Here is a 19,172-nt window from a genome sequence, read left to right on the forward strand (position 1 = left end):
CATCTCTATTGTATAGTGAATCTATGTCACCCTCATCAAAACTAAATTTCTCAACCACCTGAAGATGCGTACAACATCCAAACATTTTTGAGTATGTTTACCTCCTTCCAATTAAAGAATCCACTTATTTTAAAACATGTTGTTTAGTTATTTTCACTAAATTATTCGCAAAACCGTGAGGAGAGAGCTTGGCTGATTCTTATAAATTTCTATATTTTGTAATTTTTTATTTGTCAAATGTATTCTTCCAGTATACAGGGCAGCATATGTCACATATTTTAAATGTGAAACAACAATACAAAAGCAAATGCTTTTGATATGCATTGCACAAGCTAAAGTTTTAAACTTGAAAATACTGAAGCATGCAGGGCAATACTTTGTTGCTGGCCTCTTCACCTTAACAATTAAAAATCTATACATTTTCAGCTCCTTAATATTTTAGTTCTACTCTATCAGTAGATTGTTTGAAAACTACTGCAATGCAATCCACTTGAAATGCGGGTGTATGCAGCCAAAACACGATTTCCCATCAACATTTCAAGGCTGAAAAGAATCCAAACATACAAAACAGAGGTAAGATATCAACTGACAAACTCAGTAAGTGCCTAAGATTAAATAATTGAAATTAAAGTATACTACAATACTGTTTGGCAATAATCAAACCCACAGTTCTTAAAGCCTCTATAATAAATCTCAGAAGAGATGGCTAATTATTGCTCCCATTCGAAGTATAAGGTTGTATGATGTCAGTGTGTGCTTTATGCCTCAACAGCATTTTTGCTGTGCATAAAACGTATGCACACGACAGCCTACTTTATTTTCTATGGCCTTGCTGCTCTACATATCAACTCATTTTGGCTACTCCTGTGTTGCAGTTTTGCACCAAAATTACTAATGTTATTTATTTTAGTGTTGAATTGTGATACAAAATGCAGCATAATATATTTTAGGGACCTTCAAGGGTCTCATCCTTATCCTTAAAGTAGCAAGAATTACTCTAATATCTGTGCTTGTATTAAGATTCCAAACATGGGCACATACATATGCAGCTACTGCACGTTTGCCTAAAACAAAAAAAACAAAAAATTAATGCATGGGGCAGTGTCGTCAGGCAGTGATTCTTAAGCAGTGGTCCGTGGCACTAACTCAGGGGGTCCGCAACAGTTAATACAATTAAATAATATTAGCAGAATAATAGTGTAATATACTTAAAGAAGCTAAATTAGCAATTTAAAGTTTTAAAACAGTCTGTAAAAGCAAAGGAATTTGAAAGTGGAAGCTACAAATTAAGTTGGTAACAGTATCTTGATTTGTGAGAGAAGCAAAAGTACAGCAAATGGAATTCAGTATGGATGATTGGTGGCTTAAATGAGCAGACCTGTTGAGTGTCAACAAAAAGAGAGCATTCATTAAGAGCCAAAAAAACACAAAGTGTTCTAGCATATTGATTGCATAGTATTTTAGAGATCAAGTTAAATGTTGAAAAAGACCAACCAAACGATATTCACATTTTTTTTGTTTGTGAAGTACAATAGTCCATAATAATTCATTTGTTTGCGGTATACTTGGTTCTGTATTATTGTGCATTGTTTTGAGGTTCAAATCATAGAAATTGCTTAGGTGGGGGTCCCAGCTTTTATTGGTGATTCAGTGGATGTCCCAAGAAGTTAGAAGGTTAAGAAGCGCTGCCAAAGGAATATTCCTGACACAACGCGCTCTTCCTTTCTGCGCTACAGGGAGACTAGGGGTGGTTACAAAGGAACAACAGGCACTGTGTGCTAAAAACATACACATCTTGTTAATTCCCATCACACCTACGGGCCAGTGCTTCCTTTGTGGGTGCAGAGATGCATTATGAAAGTATTCTGTTCCATAACCCCACAGGACAGTCACAGCGTGTTATATCCCTTCGCTTTAAGGTGGTCTTCCCCAATCTTTTTGCCTCTAAGTTTTGCTGAATCTTTTTGTTGGCCTTAGGACTCTTAGCACTTTACCACTGCTTATCAGTGCTAAAGTGCATGTTCTACTTCCCTAAACATGTATGTAATTGGCATATACATGATTGACCTATTTAATTTACTTGTAAGTCCCTTGTAAGGTGGCATACACTATACCCAGGGCCTGGAAGTTAAATGCTACTAGTGGGCTGCAGCAATGATTGTGCCACTCACAAAAGCAACCTTACAAGCCTGTCTCAGGGCTGCAACTGCAATTCCCGTATGTGCAATTTACTGCGACTTCAGCTTGGAATTTAAAACCACTTGCCAAGCCTTAAACTCCCCTCTTATTACATAAAAGTCACCCCTAAGTTTGGCGCTAGGTATCCCGAAGGGCAGAATGCTATGTAAATAAGAGGTATACTCTTTCAATCTGTAATTCCTGATCAGAGAGGAGTAGCTATTTCATGTTTCATATGTTTGGAATGGTATTGATAAATCCTACTTACTGGTGAAGTCGGATTTAACATTACGATTTTTAGGCATTTCTCTGAGCTTACTGGTCTGCGACCCTGACAGCCTCTCTCCAATACCGTCTGGGGTGGGTGACAGCTACTCTTTGTTAATTCCCTCTAGACAGCCACAACAGAGGAAGGATTGGAGTGTCTAAATACCCATCTACTTACATCGACATTCTGATGGCCTTGACTGGGAAGGATGGAAGAGAGGGGCTAACACTTCACCTGAATAGGTAGTGTCCTGTCCCCAATCAAAGGGCTGATTTACCCCCATAGATAGCCTGGCAGACAGGGCTGGGCTGAAAGGGAAACCTGTGAACTTAAGAGAGCTGCTTTGAAGTCACCCCCCCCCCCCCCCCACATCAAAGACACTTCTGGATCTTGAACTGAACCTCTGTCAGAAGGACTGCAGTGCAGCTTAAAGAACTCATCTTTGGACTGCAGACTTGGAAGGCCTGCTTTTCTCTTGTGTTGCCCTGCTGTCTACCGCTCTCTGACCCTGCTGAGGTAGAGCTGGACTCTGCCTTCGCTCCAAGTGATCTCCAAGGGATTGTTGGCTTGCCTCCTGTTGCTTGAGGCTCAGAGAAATCAAAGTCTCTCCCACTGCTCCTGTGCCTGGCTCACTGGAAGTGGTACAGATTATTGCAATATGGATTTCAACATATCTCCTGTGTGGGTGTAGCAGAACTGGTGCATCGACCCAGTTGCGAGAGTAAAATCGTCACATCGCAATGGAACAGTGCTTTGCCTCCCGAGATCGACACATCGAGCAGCATATCACTGCTGCTGCAGCTTGGTGAGATTGATGCATCCCTTCGACCATATGGCAGAATATGGCGCATCGCTCAACTCCGGCTTCGAAACAGACGCATCGCCTTCACTGCGTGGAGATCGATGCATCTTGTTGCTTGCGACCAGGAAAGGTACTTTGCTCACGGGGCCTGCGTGAGTCCTCTGGCCGGACAGCGCTTCCACAAGGTCGACTCTAACTTTGACTTTACCCTGGTCCAGTGAGACCTAAAGTAATCTTTTAGCCCTACCTGCTTCTAAGCGCTTTACTACATTTATTATTTTAAAATTCAATATCTCAACTTCTATACATTGGATTTTTTTGTCATTTTGATCTTGGTTGGTATATAATATAACCATATTTTCATCAACCTATGTGGAGTCTTTTTGTGGTATATTCATTGTGTTACTGTGTGGGGGTGTGTTTGCACAAATACTTTACACATTGGCTCGTTAGATAAGCCTGACTGCTCTGTGCCAAACTTCCAAAGGGTGAGCACAGGTTACCTTAGTGTGTATCTAACTTACCTGGACTAGGATTGTGGCTGTTGATTGGGCAGGATGCATACCTTTGCCATCCAGAAACCTCATTTCTAACAGCTGCTGGCTACCCTGCAATTTCCCAGGTCACCTAAAGCTGCAACTTCAAATTAGAACCTATGACAGTTTCAACACGTATGGCTTCCACATTTAAATTGGGTTAATGCGTTGCATTATTATGGGCACAAATATCTGTATGTCATTCATATTCAATTTAAACAATAAAATACAAAGACCACGAAGCAGTTGCCTGATAATAAATTATATTTAAAATCTCTAGGTGAAGGTATTATTTCGGGTCTCTTCGACAAAATGGTCACTGAGCTAGAGTTGAAACTGTCTTATCTGGTCTGGTAGTTGCAAATATTTACACTGGAAGCCAGGAGTCTAAGAAGCCTCAGTAACCACTATGCCATTATCTGTCCATGAGAGAAGAAGTAAGGCTCTGTTTCCTTAATGCAAGAACTACTTTCCAGCAATGATGAACCTATTGCTTGAATTATATATCTGGTAGGCCTGTAACTTGAACCAAGGCCTTGGTGAATGTTCTTAAAGCTGTATTCGGGCCAAATGGCATGCTTTTAATTATTCAATAACTTCTTAAGGTGCTTGTAAAGCATGGACCTAGGCACTCCGGCAATGCCTTAGTACATGTATCAGGGGTCTCCCACCAGTAGCTCGCAAGCTACTGTAGCTCTCTAGTTACCTCTGAATAGCTCACCTGTTTGCAGTCCAGCTTATTAAATTAAAACGCCTTTGCTTGGTTGGATTAAAATACAAATAACATTTTTTAGAATATACAATACTAATAATATTAGTAGCTCTCAAAGCTTTTCATTGAACATAAGTAGCTCTCAGTGCAGTAAAGGTTGGAGACCCCTGACACACAGAAATGGAAAATACATGCAGCAATGAGGTTAATTAGAGAGAGGAAAAGAATGGTAAGGAAGAACAAATTTATACATTTAGGTAGGTTTAAAAATGGTCGGGGTTTAATCTTTTCCAAAAAGATAGCAAGTTAGGGTGATTTTAAGATCTTCTAGCAGATGATTCCATGAACACAATGCCTGGAAGGAGAATGCCTGATTCACCGGCTTCTATTTTTTTGCTTTGGGCATTTCAAAAAGTAATCAAGATTTGGCTCTGTTATCTCTTAGCCTCTAGTCAAAAGTAACTTGTTACTGGAAACCAATATGAAATGGGGTCTATCTTCAAGGAGAAACCAATGGAAGTGTCTCAAAATAGTTGTGATGTGGTCTGATTTCCGTAAGCTTTCCACCAGATGGGTTGCTGAATGTAGAAAGACTTTGCAAGATACAAAAATTATTTTGAGCAGATCAGATAAAATATGATTTTCACCACTTCGATGGTACCAGTACCAGTGCTTGCAATTGTTCTGAAATCCAGAGAAGGGGTGGATGCTTTAAGATTCCTTAATAGCAGAAGCCTGAGGAAGGTGGAAATGGTGATAGACTGGTCAGCCTTGTGGCGAATGCCTTCCCTCTATGTGATACAAACACATACATTTGCCCAATAAACTGAGTTCCTTGACAGTTAGTGGAACCCCTCGACGTCGGGTGAAGTCATTCATACTGGTACAGACACACTTCATTGACACCAATACTGTTTCTTCTGCTGACTGCCTACTAGCCAAGTCTGCTTTATGGTATTCTGTGATGATATGAACTGTTGCCTGTGGTTTGATTCCATACCATCTACTGCATACAAAAGACTTTTTCAGATAACAAGTTCAATTTCATCCACATTAGTGGTCATTCTGTTTCTTGCTGTCCTTCTTCACTCTTTTTTTCTTTCCAAGTTGCTTTAACGTTTCCTCCTAAAAGAAAAAGTAAATATTTTTTATTATAACTTGAGTATTTCAGGTGCCAAATAATATAAGCAATAACAAGCATGTTAGTGCCTTCTTACTACAAAACGTTAAGATGTCCAAGGACGCAGTAGAACTTGGTGCAAAATCAAGAGCCCCAACCAAAAGAAAGTCTATTGTGCATCTTGGAATTGTATAATACAGAGGATCAGGAAATGCTGCTAGCATAGTTGCACAATCAGCTAGCAATTGCTAACATGATCATGAAATCGATGGAAGACTTCCTCCTGGTTTGAAGGCAACAGGTTTCAATAGGCCTAGAAATGTTCATCATTGAGAAGACAAGAAGTGAGGCCCTGCAAGGATAATTAACTTTCTCCTTGGATAAAGCCATACTATATTGTTGACATGTGTCCCAAACGCAGTACTGCACTACTTATGTGACTGTACAAGAACATGTACACAAACCCCCTGTGTCTCTCACACAGGATAAACTTCATGTAATCCTTTTTGGCTTTGGGGTACTTATACAATAAATGAAACTTTCTTTGTGTCTGTATGATGAGGGCTGCTATTCATGAGAGAAGGTTCTTTTAATCGTCAAATCTTCATGTGAAGTTGGTTACACCCACTTCAATTTAGGTTTCACAACATGGCATGTCGCAAAAAGGAGATACTAGATCTCCTTTAGGCTAATAAAAGCTTGACATGGGACAACAAGACTGGCCAGGGACTCTGATGATTAAGTCCTTGCTGTCCAAGCAAAGTCTGATTAATGTCAGAATGACCAGACTATCACTCTGGCTTTTATCTGAATGTGTTGTTTTTTATTTATTTTCAAATTATGTTTACTGATTATATAACAATACAACGTAGATCAGACAAACTGAGGACTCATGCCCCCTATAAGACGAATCACCAAGCAGGGCCGTTATTAACATTACATAGTTTGACATTGCAATAAAAGCATACACAATAGAATCAATCCCATCTCATACTTCACTGAATCAGTCTCATAGAACTGTAGTAAGGTAGAAAGGGACAGATTGTAGTATCCTCCCTGTCCCAAGTTATCTTTGGAGAGTGCACATTCCAGCAAGGAGATAAAAACACTGTAAAGCGGTCTAGAGTATCTCAGTCGATATATGGCATTGTACCGTTGATAAATCAATGGAGACTTTAGTGTCTAGCCATGTGGGACAATTCAATACAGATATGTTATTTTCTGCTCGTGGGACCATTTAAGCTACGAAGGCATCGGGGAACTGTCAACAATTATGTGCATATAGAACTTGGAGAAGAAAAAGAAGAAAGAAGAAAAGAAAAAAAACTCTCAAAGAAGAAGGGAGGAAGGAGAGGATGCGCTGAGGGGGGTACAATCTCCATGAGAATGTCAAAGTCGTCAGGAGGGAAGAGAGGAAGTCCCCCGGCCTAGGTTGACCCCTCCGGGGACTCCGGTTTCCGGCCCCGGAGTATGGTTTGAGCGAGTCCTCAAACTGTTGTACAGCGCGTAGGCGGGGTGGGACCAGTCTGGAGTGTCTTGTCATGGTAAAGTAGTGTATAAGGGGCTGCCAAATCCAAGTGAATTTGGCATTTGTGTGGTTAACGCGAGCAGTAAGTAATTCAAGGGCTAGAACATTTCACAAATGGAGGAACCAAGTGGGTATGGGGGAAGGGTGTGGTTTCTTCCAATACTAGGCAATGGACTGCCTGGCGGCCCCTAACAAATGTAAAATCAAGCGCCAGTCCATGTGTGTCATTGCAGTCAGGCTTAATGCCAAGTAGGGTAACCGTTGGTGCAGAAGGGATAGGAAACCCCCCCTATCTCCTTGATGTGGTTGAGCACCTCTTTCCAAAACATTGTGAGGTTCGGGCATGACCACCATCTCCTCTATCTCCGTGGCACCTCCAGCAGGTCGGGAGAAATTTGGAAACATTTGGTGCAAGCGGATTGGGGAGTACTACCATCTCGTCATTATCTTATAAGCTGATTCGCGCTGCAGTGTACTCAGATATATTTTCATGATATCCCGCCATAGTCGGTCCCAGGCCTCTGGCGGTATATCCTCTGCCAAATCTGAAGCCCACCGTGTTTGATATCCATGGGGTGTGGGGCTCTGGGAATGCTGCAATATGGAATATGTATGGGAGCTCAAACCATTTGAGCCCTCAAATTTGCGCCCCAGGGATTCGAAAGCAGTAAGTTGTCTGGTGGCCCCGTGGGTGAGAGTCTGGGAGTGGAGCCAGTGACGAATCTGGTAACATTGCAGTTGTGCCCCTTCCGTAAGGTGAAAAGCCTGTCTGCATTGATCCAACGTAAGGAATTTGTCACCCTGAAAAAGGTCTTGAATGACTCTGTATTTACCATCAGTCCATGCAAGAAATGCCTGTGGCTGCATGGCAGGAGGAAACAGAGGGTTCAGGGCTATAGGTGTGCTGGGGGAGAGGAATGTAGTCAGACCTCGGGGTATCGCTAGCTTATCCCAAATCTCTAAAACTGTCTTTGTAGGGGTAGCTATGTACGCACTGTGCGGTCGAGCCCCGCACGGGAGCCAGGCCAAGTCCCATAAGGGTCTACAGAAGACCGCCCGATCAAAATGAAAGCAATTTTTTCGCTCTCGCGAACCACCCACTCCGATATAAACTGGAGATGGCAAGCCCAATAGTATTCCAGAAGATTAGGACACGCCAGTCCACCCCGGTCCAGCAGCAGCAAGATCCTGTTAGAAGCATTGTCAGGAGTTCCCCCATATAAAGATGGTGAAATCCCGTTGTAGGGCCAGAATATCAAACTGCAGTATTGCAGTAGGGAGGGACAGAAAGAGATATCATATTTTGGGGAGCAAGGACATTTTAATGGTGTTAATGCGACCAAGCCATGTAAGAGGAATGGTCTTCCATCTATGTAATTCCTCCCGGATAGCGTGTCTATATCTTGGCCAAGTTGGCCAAAGTCCATGTCAAGAGCATGGGAGTTAGATCTAGCCCCAAGTACCTAATCTATTTGTCAGTCCATTGTATCGAAATCAGGTCCTTCAGGCCCTTGTCCTCTTCACTCTGAAGGGTAAGCTTAAGGGCATGGGACTTGGTGAGATTAACCTAGTACACAGATACCACCTCGAAAGACCGTAGAGAGTAGCTACTGCTGGGAGAGAGGTAGACGGGGAGGAAAGTCAAAGGAGGAGGTCATTGGCAAAGAGAGAAGCTTTATGTTCGTAACACCCCCATAGGGATACCCCGTATATTCTGGTTGCAGCGGATGGCGATGGCAAGAGGTTCTACCACAAAAGCAAACAATAACAGGGATAAGGGGCATTCTTGCATGGTGCCAGGATGGATGGAGATAGGGGCAGTGAGACGCCCATTGAAGCGAATACGAGTGGTAGGCCGTGCATAGGGTGCCATTAGTATAGATATCATCACTGTGCCCAGTCCCACTGTTGTAAATTGGCAGCGATTGGGTTAGCGTTAGTAGAAGCAATCTTGTATTTAGAAGCTATCTTGTCCGTTTTGTGGAATCCATTTTGTATTTCTGTCCGCCATGTGCTACCACGTGCTCGCCATTTGCTCTGTCCTACCTTTCTGTCCCCTGTTCTTGTATTCTGCCTAGTGACAAGGTATATTTAGCATTTCCTGTCTCACACATGCTCAGTTGAGCTTTCAGCTGTCCTTGCAGCTGTCCCTAGTCTGTAACTGTCAGGATGTGTTTACTAGAATTAGCCACTGTTAGCTCCACCCACTTGCTGAACGTAGGTTTTCTGTATGACCTTATATGTACCTAAAACCTGCATTTTGTACTTGTACCGCCTTCTTCTGAGCCCCTGTGTGGGTATAAAAGGACCATGCTCCTTCAGTTCAGTGTGCTACTTTATACATTGCCGAAGGGTTTTGTGTGCATGTAGTTCCACCTCATGAGGTTTAATAAACGTTGTATTTTCTATTCCAGTTTCTGTGCCAACTTCTTCCTATTGGTCTGAGGACTTGTGCAGAGAAGAGCGAACCCCTTACACTGGTAGGCCTAGTTGAGGCTCAGCACCACAAATTGGTGCCCAAAGTGCGGCTCATAGGCGACTCGGATGCCCGAAGGAGTGGTCGAAACGAAGGATTGGAATCTCGCTACGGACGATCATTGCCCAAGGAGACCCGCATCTTGGCAAACCACGGCGTTTTTCCTCTCTTTCTGATCTGACCATCCAGGTGGTGCCGGTCCTCGACTGAGATCTCTTCTGTTGATTCGCCGTGCAGTGACCATTTGGTCGATTTGAGAACTTGGCAGTTGGAACCTGTACAGCAAGTGATTGGTAAGAGTCGTTAAGCGGCGCTTGCTGTTGGTTTTGATGCCTGGGATTGGTAAGGTAGTTTAGTAACGCTTACTGTGGCTTTGGAATTGTGTTGGCCAACTTTGGATTTGTATGGGATTAATATATAAATTCCAATTTATATAGGCAGGTAATGAGGAGAATTTTCTCTATTTTTAATTGATTTGAACTGCGCACCGTACTTTAATCGCTACTTTGGATATAATACTGCATATTCTGCACTATTTTTGGCATGCCTGTTTCTAGCAGTAATGGTACCAATTTGAGACTCGATGAAGCACAACCGGCTCCCCCGGAAGGGACGCCTAATAGGGATATGTATATTAAATATGGTATTTCTTTTATAATGTACAGCACGTTATGGAATAAATATACTCGTAAGGATACTGAATGCGTTGGCCTATGCATGGGGATTTGCGAAAGATTCAGTATGTGGAACAACGAATGTTTAAGCAAAAGGCTAGGCAAGATATGTTTGACTGTGTGCGAATATGGAGAAAAAAGTGCGTGAGCGAATGAAGCGTGAGCAAGCCTTGATCAAAAAAGAACAACGTAACAGCATTCATGCGAAAGCATTAGAAATGAAAAATAAAGAAATTAGGGAGAGGGAAGATAGGGAGCGTTATTTACAAGTAAATGGCCAATCTTGTTGGCAGCCGATATGCCTAAGTGTGAAAAATTTATTTTGTCTCTACTTTATTTTCTTGCTAGACACAACTATAAAGCATCACGAAAGAAATTGCAATATTGTAGACCTCTTTATCCTATTCTTAATAAACCCCAAGATGATTCTCTCTTATTAGGTCGTTCTCCACCTCCGTATACTCTTCCTTCTGCTCCTTATGAGTCGGATGAGGACTCTCTTACAGACCAGGACAAAGCCCGAGAAACTCGCTCAATGTTATCTGCTGTGCTTGCGGCTGACATTAGATCCGCTGCTCGTAAAGCCATTCGTAGTACTGCCCCTGCTTCTGAACTTCTAGATAGTATAAAAGATTGGTTTGAAAGGGAGCAAATATACATTACCGAGACATTTGTTGCAGAGGTTATTGAACGGTTTAGGAAATATTCTGAAGAATTGGAGCCCGATGATGTAGCAAATGATTGTAAGCAGATGCGTGAAGGTCTTTTTGTCTTCTCCCAGGTGGCTGACACGACCAGACGTTGGGTTAAACTGCGTGCTGATGCAGTCCGTTTGCGAGAGGAGAAAAAGGAAGCAGAAGCAGCTGCACAAACACTCCAGATTAACATGGCACAAGCTTCTACTCCTGAAACATATAAGAGTGTTGACCTATGCGGCAGGCAGCACCTTTGTATGTTCCTCCTAAAGGAGCGGGTACAAGTGATGATAAGACTTCTACAGATGCAAAGGGTTATTTTATTTATAATTGGGTTTACACTCCTTGGAATAGAGTGGATGTTATGGCTCTTAAAACTGCATTACCTGATCCACGAAAGAATCCAGCAGCCTTTTATGAGGAAGTTGAGGGTGCTATTAGCTCTTGTACGATGACTTTGCCCGATATTGACCTATTTTTTGGATTGATATTACCCACTGATATGTGGAGAACTGTGGTTAAATTGATGATCGTGCGGTATTTGGAGCATTATGGAAAGATTTAGAGCAATTAGATGAAGAAAGAGAACCTGCACAGAAACCGTGTCAGTTAATTTTAGATCTTCCGGCAGCTAATATAGTAAAGTTAAAGACGATTATTCCCTTTAAAATGATAGATTGGACAGTGTTAGCGTCTTGCAAACAGAAGGCAGATGAATCGGTTTCTGACTTTTTCACACACTTTGAAGAGGCATTCCACGATTTTAGTGGCCAGTCATTGGCAAATGACACGGGCAGGCATCTGTTTTTCGATAAATATGTCACAGACCTTTTGCCAGGAATAGCTAGTCGCCTAAAGGCCAGTGAGATCTCATGGACTACCTCTTCTCCGGTTTCTCTTTTGACTATGGCTCAATATTATGAACAACAAGAATTAGAAGATAAAGGTAATGAGGATAAAAAGACTAAAGAATGAAAAACGAAGGTTATGTTGGCTCAGGCTTATGGACCGCCTTCTAGAGGTAATGATAGAGGTGGACGTGGATCTTACGGTTCGTCTTTTCCTTCTTATACTTATTCGAATTTGTCTGTTGATCAGTGTGCGTACTGCAAGAAATTTGGACATTGGGTTAATGATTGTCCAGCATTGCGCGCTCAGCAGTATTCACGTGGTCGGGGACAAATGCAAAATCATTCAGGATATTCAGGGCCTAGAGGAAGCACAGATGATCGTGCTAGGTTTGATGCTAATACACGTGGACAAGATGGGTTTAATGCTTTTGATAGACGGAATCAGTATCAAATGTCTGAATATGTGCCATCCGATTTTAAAGATTTTGCTTATGCATAGGATTGCCTAGGATGGGGTAAGGAATCAGTCGAAGTTCCAGTAGATCAGAAGGGTCCCTATGTTACAGCACATGTTTTGGGTCCTACTGATCAGTTTCTGGTTGATACAGGAGCTACTCGTAGCGCCTTATCTAAACACTTGGTTCCTAGGGCTCCCCTGTCTGGCTTAACTATTACATCGATAGGTTTCGATGGAACACCTTCCCTTAGCCCACTATCACAACCACTTGCATTCCATTTGATAAGTTTACTTCTCCATGTCCGTTTTTGCTCTCTCCAAACACACCAGACAATATTGATGGTCTTGATATGCTCAAATATTTCAGGGCTACAATACGATGTTCTCCGGAAGGAGTACGGGTTATTTTGAATGACAACTACCCCGTGATTGAGAGATCCTGTATTGTTAAAGAGGACATTGCATTAGCTTCACTCCCTAGCACTTTGTGGGCTACTTCAGACACCGATGTAGGGCAAATGCTTATTCCGCCAGTACATATTAGTGTCAAGGAGGGTGCTTCATTGCCAAGACTGCCTTAGTATAAAATTTCTCGAGAAGGAGAAGAAGCACTTACACGCATTGTTTATGAGTTGATTAAAGTGGGGGTTGTGGAAGAAGTTCCTTACAATGTTTGCAATAGTCCGATTCTTCCCATTTTGAAAAAAGATACTGACACTAGGATTTACAGATTCATCATTGATTTGAGAGAAGCTAACAAGATTGTAGTACCGCAGTACCCTGTGGTTTCTGATATAACAACAGTGCTTACCTTAGTCCCTCCAACAGCAACTACATTTTCTGTAATCAATTTGAAGAATGCTTTCTTCTCGATTCCTATTCATCCTGATAGCCGAAATTTGTTCTGTTACACTTTGAATAATCGATCATACAGATTTTGTAGAGTTCCTCAAGGGTCCACTGAGAGTCCGAGCATTTATAGTCAAGCCTTAAAACGACAACTTGATTCCTTTACTTTGTCTGAAGGAGTGGCTCTCATACAATATGTCGACGACATCTTGTTGGCAGCCGATACGCCTGAGCAGTGTGAAACATGTACTTTGTCTCTACTTTCTTTTTTTGCTACACACAACCATAAAGTATCACAAAAGAAATTGCAACATTGTAGACCGAAGGTAACCTACTTAGGTCACCTTCTGTCTAAGGAGGGTCGTGCACTTACACCAGATCGCATACAAGCAATTTTAGACACACCAGTACCTTCCACCCAGAAAGATGTCCGTGCATTTATTGGTTTGACTTCGTTCTGCAGGCAATGGATATTAGGTTTTTCACACATTGTTAAACCCCTGCTAGCGCTTTTGACTAAAGACACTCCGATGCCCTTCCATGGACAGATGAATGCCAGAATGCTTTTCGTCAGTTAAGACAAGTTCTTTGCTCTGCACCAGTGTTAGGCACACCAGACTACACGAAGGCTTTTACACTCTAAGTACACGAGAAAGATGGGTGTGCATTGTCAGTTTTTGTACAGACACACGGTGACAAGCAGCGCCTCTGTGACTATTTTTCTGCAGTTCTTGATCCTGTAGCCCGTGCATTGCCTGGGTGCTTCCGTTCAGTTGCAGCGACAGCTGTGTTCATACGTCAGAATGAAGGGAAAGTTTTGTCACATAAACTGTTGGTGCTAGTACCCCATGCGGTGTATGCCCTCTTGAATCAGACTAAGACACAGCATTTAACTAGTGCTCGTTTGACAGGATACGAGTTGACACTGTTAGCCCCTCACATTACACTAACGAGGTGTGCGACACTCAACCCAGTAACTTTGTTGCCATATCCTGTGACTGAGTCTCAATCAAAAGAGCCTCATGATTGTATATTCCTTACTGAGGAACAGACAAAGGGTCGCCCCTTTCTGATGTAGATGGGGAACTGTGGGTTGATGGGTCCTGTTTGAAGTTACCAGATGGCACGACCTCAGCTGCATATGCAATCACGACACTTGAGACAGTAGTGGAAACAGCTTGAATACCACAGAAGTCGGCTCAAGCAGCTGAACTAATAGCGTTGACACGAGCGTGTGAACTTAGCACTGACTTGTGTGTGAACATCTACACGGATAGTCGCTATGCTTTTGTAGTGGTTCATGATTTTGGCCTACTCTGGAAGGAAAGAGGATTTCTTACATCCCACGGGATGCAGATAATGCACGGATAACTAGTGCATAATCTCTTGACTGCACTTACATATCCAAAGAAAATTGCTATTATGAAGTGTAGCGCACACAAGAAAATCATTGACATAATAGGACAAGGCAATGCCTTTGCAGACCGCGTAGCTCATGAGACTGCGATGCAACGAAGCACTACATCCATGTACGTAGTGAAATCACAAGCTGAGCGTTGTCATGATGCTAGAGAGGAAGTATTGGCTATACAGAGATCTGCCCCTGTGAAAGAACTTGAGCAATGGTCTAAAGAAGGAATGTTAGACGATGAGGGCTGTTGGCGTAACAAAGAAATGAATAAGTGGAAATTGCCTGCTGCTTATTTACAGCCTATGGATCAAATGGCAATCCTGTTTGATCTGTTGGCAGTATAATCCTGGAAAAGGGACACATACTCCTACAGGAGGGTTTGCTACACCGACTGCACCTTTTGAAGTTTTGCAGATGGATTACATCCAACTTGAACGCTGCAACAATCTAAAATATGTCCTAGTGGTGGTATGTGCCTTCAGCAAATGGCAAGAGGCATACCCTACAAAGGATAATTCAGCTCTCACTACAGCGAAGGTGCTTCTGAAGGAGTTTTTCCCTAGATATGGTGTTTGCCAGTCAAGTCAAGTCAAAAGATCTTTATTCGGAATAAAAACATCCATAAAAGTGCATGTAAGTACAGTTTCAAAACAATACAGTACAATAATAATATGACAGCTGGGAAAAAGACATAAACCAATCAATCAATTTCATAGTAACACACAAAATGTCCCTTCCTTTTTTTTTTTTAAAACAGCATTATATACAATTAAAAATGTTTTCTAAAAAGACAGAATCTAAAAAAGGATGAATAATAGCAGCAACGTTAATGGGTCCTCGTCAGTAATGTGCAAAGAAGCAAAAAAGTGCCAAATGTGCAAAAAAGAGAGATTATAAAGTGCATAAAAAGTACAGTGTGCGGATGTTATACATCAATATATAAAGTGGCTCGTGAGCGAACGGCAGCTTTGAGAAAGCAGCTCACTCTGAATATTACTTCATCTGATCCCAGTAATAAAAAGGTCCTCAGTGCTTTTCTAAAGCAAGTCAACTTATGATTTCTACAATAGGGCATTAAATAATGAGCGGAGAGATTTTTATAAAAACCACAGAAAAACAAAAAGTGCATAAGGCTCTGTTTCATATTTGGGTTGCAAGGGCAATACAGAGTTTCTAAATGTTTGTTGTAACCCAAAGGGAAGTTTAGTAAATTTACTATGCTCCCGTCACGAAAACGAAACAGTAAGCTCCTATTCCATCTGCCAAGGTGTAAACGTAAATACCTGTGTGGAGGGCCTGGATGTTTGATTTGGGGTTCCGAATAGCCCATGTATTTTATAACGGTACACTTTGACAGGTTTTTCCTTTCCCGCTCTTCTCTGTACAGATGATACAATGCCCTATGAATAATAGTCTTGTGGGAACTATTTATTAAACTGGGTGAAGTAAACAAATGACCATGTCCTACGCTGTCAAGGCATTCTTTTACAGCTTTTAACCATGGTATACAGTGTGCCCTGTCACATTTTAAGCAGTCCAAGATTATATCACGGGTCAAAGTGGCAGCCGGGTTAATCCATGTCTTTAGCCAGAAGAGTGCTGGTCTTGATCTTACAAAATCCTCTATATATGGGATGTTTAATTCATTATGGCATATATAGTGAGGGGAACAAATGACCCCACCCACCATATGGTGTTTGCAAACTTCTATTGAGTGACAATGGACATCATTTTATTGGGCAAGTTGTCGAGTATGTCTTGAAGGGATTAGGGATCAAGCAGAAATTCCATGCAGTCTTCCACCCACAATCAGCAGGGTTAGTGGAGAGGTACAACGCTACTTTGAAATTGAAATTAGCGAAAATACTTGCTTCCACGTCTCTGAAATGGCCAGATGCACTACCATTGGCATTGCTATCCATAAGATCGGTGCCGCATTCACGATCTGGCCATACCCCGTATGAGGTCGTATTTGGAAGACCGATGAACATTTGGGGAGTTCCTAAGCCACACCTCATACATGATATACCTTGTGTTCTGATGAATGATTATTTGGCACAGTTAACTGACAGTTTGATCTCTATTCATCAACAGGTTCGAGAAGCACTTCCTGACAGATCTACAGGTGAGGCCCACACACTCCGTCCTGGAGACCATGTGATGATCAAAGTCTTCGAGAGGTCAAACAGTTTGGAACCAAAGTGGCGAGGACCGGAGCAGGTGCTCCTAGCGACAAGAACAGCAGTTCGAGTGACTAACAGGAAGAACTGTGTCCATAGCACACACTGCAAACGTGTGTCGCCTGCCTTGGTGGAACCTGCTGTGCTGACTGATCTTCGAGAGATCTTGGAAACGGATAAGAGCCACACTATTTCACCTGACGAATCTGAGGGAGTCTTCCCAGACCACACGATTGCTGGAGCATCGCGATACCAATTGAGGCCAAGGAAAGAATCTGCAGTGCTGAAAAAGACTGGTTGAGCTACCGCCCTGGGATGGTGAAACGGAGTGCCGATGTGGCAAGGGGGGATCAGTCCGGCAAAATGACACCCGTCTTGACCCTAGGTGAAGAAATCAACGGCTGCCCAGGGATAAGAGCTCCAACGATTGTTTTTTAACGACGAAGTGATTATGGTTGCAGAAAGATCAACTGTTGCTAAGATCTGTAGTAAGAAGATAATTTGTGCAATAGGGTTTGTTGTTGCTATGGTGGCTTGGCAGCAATAACTTGGGTTGTTGAAAAAGTGGCTCCTGCTCGACAATTGCTGATTTCCACTACTCCAGTCCCGATTGAGCACCACTACTTTACGCTTCCCTACCATGAGCAGAAGCATCGACAATCCTACCTAAATAATACATTAATTCAGATGTTGCATCATACACATAATGCCACGAATACTACCAACTGTTGGGTGTGTGGGATGATACCTGTACATCAAAAGAAAGGGGGAACACCTTTTATTCCTCTACTGTTTTCCCATAATGGTTCATGGCAAGCTTGGTTTGCGCTTCTGGAAAGCCTTCAGTAGGTGGGATTAACTTTCGTCTCAATAAAGTATGCTATCAATGTAGGAGAGTGGGGTCTGCAATCCCATGGCCACCCCAGATGTTTGCTTTTTGCTTCACTGGTTTACGACTTTCCCTGGCTGTGGGCCTGCTAATCAGACCCACAGCCTAGCTGTTCTCTCTCTAAAATTACAACCATGTACCTTAGGTGCATTTACCAATTGGTACTGGGCCACCTCATCAGTCCCTGTACAGTATACCTTAGGTATCCAGGGCATAGGTGTACCCAGGGCCTACCAGGGGCTGAAGCATGTATTATGCCACCCCTGGCTGGCCATCTAAATCTGACACAACTGGCTGCACGACAGCTGGGGCAAGGTGGTGTAAGCACCCTTTGCTATAGATATAGTATACCTATATCTAACCCTAAAATGGACACATATATTCCTATCAGTCACTCCTATGGCAGGCCTTATCAATCCTGAAGGCAGAGTGCTTGGAATTATGTGAGATGGTGCTCTGGCATGAGCTGAGCCCGTTTGCAGCTTGCGGAACCAAGTCCTAATAGCTGTTCCATGATAACGCTATACCAGATACTCTTAAGTGCATTATAATCCTCGCGGTTAAATGCTAACTCTGGTATAGCATTATCAAAACATGTCGAGTAAGGTGTCATACGAATTGGAATACTACCCCCTCGCCAATTCTGGCGACGGGGGTAGCATTCCACCCTTCTAGAGGGACACGACATGTATGTAACTGTGAACCCCGGTTAAAGTTAACTCGAGCCTCAGCATCACAAAATGGATGCTGCCACCACAGACACAAGTCTGACCTCCTGCTGCTGGGAGTCCTTCCAGTAAGGGAGGCTCAGACAAAGGGTTTCCTGCCTTGGGAGGTGCTAGCACCACCCCAGACAGGATTTTGTGTATTAGGTAGGCCAAGACTGAAAGGAATGAGACATGCCTGGGGCACACAAGGTGCCCTGTGCATACACCGGTTCCAACCAGTTGCTGGGGCACTCCAGCCCCAGCCCTGGCGGGAAACCGGACAAAGGATAGGGGGTGTAACCACCCCCCTTCCTGGTCCCACCCAGGGGAGGGACCTAGTCGTAGTGCAGCCCCCTTTAGCTGAATAAAGGTAGGAGCTGGTCCCATTCCCAGTTAGATTACTCTTGACAACTTCTACGAAGAACTCTTGACCTTCTACCTCCTGATTTCCAGAAGACTGAAGAATCTCCCCTATGGTCAGGGAGTGACCATCCTGCTTCGCAGGCACCATCAAGCTCCTGTGCGGTTTGCTGTAAAGTCCTTCCAGCCCGGAATCCGACAGTCCAGCTCGACAAGACCCGGACCTCCAGACCTCTCTGACCTCTACCCACATCCACAGCACAGCTGGGATCCGTGGGTGTGACGAGCAACGTGGAGACGGCCATCTTGAGAAAACCTGCACAGCGCTTCCAGCACGACCGCCGAGGGATCCTCGAGTGAGTGCCTCAGGGTCTGAGAAGCCCTACACCGACGCAGCTCCTGACCCAAAGACCAGCCCCCCAGCATCCACGAGATCTGCGTGGGGCCCTTTTGCCTGGTTGCTGCATCTCCTGTTGTCT

At 43.2% G+C, this 19,172-nt stretch overlaps 1 protein-coding gene across 2 annotated transcripts in view; it reads right to left on the bottom strand.

The window, feature by feature from the left end:
• Nucleotides 1–4,754: 4,754 nt before the first annotated feature.
• The window catches only part of IMPACT (impact RWD domain protein), a 267,241-nt gene continuing 252,823 nt past the window's right edge, over nt 4,755–19,172 (bottom strand). For both annotated transcript variants that reach the window (XM_078687411.1, XM_078687410.1), the window contains one exon: nt 4,755–5,621. In XM_078687411.1, coding sequence (XP_078543537.1) covers nt 5,550–5,621 — 72 coding nt within the window. In that variant the 3' untranslated portion in view covers nt 4,755–5,549. The remainder of the gene's footprint in view (nt 5,622–19,172) is intronic.

The sequence above is a fragment of the Lissotriton helveticus genome, chromosome 4_1 (assembly GCF_964261635.1).
Source record: "Lissotriton helveticus chromosome 4_1, aLisHel1.1, whole genome shotgun sequence".
Taxonomy (NCBI): Eukaryota; Metazoa; Chordata; class Amphibia; order Caudata; family Salamandridae; genus Lissotriton; species Lissotriton helveticus.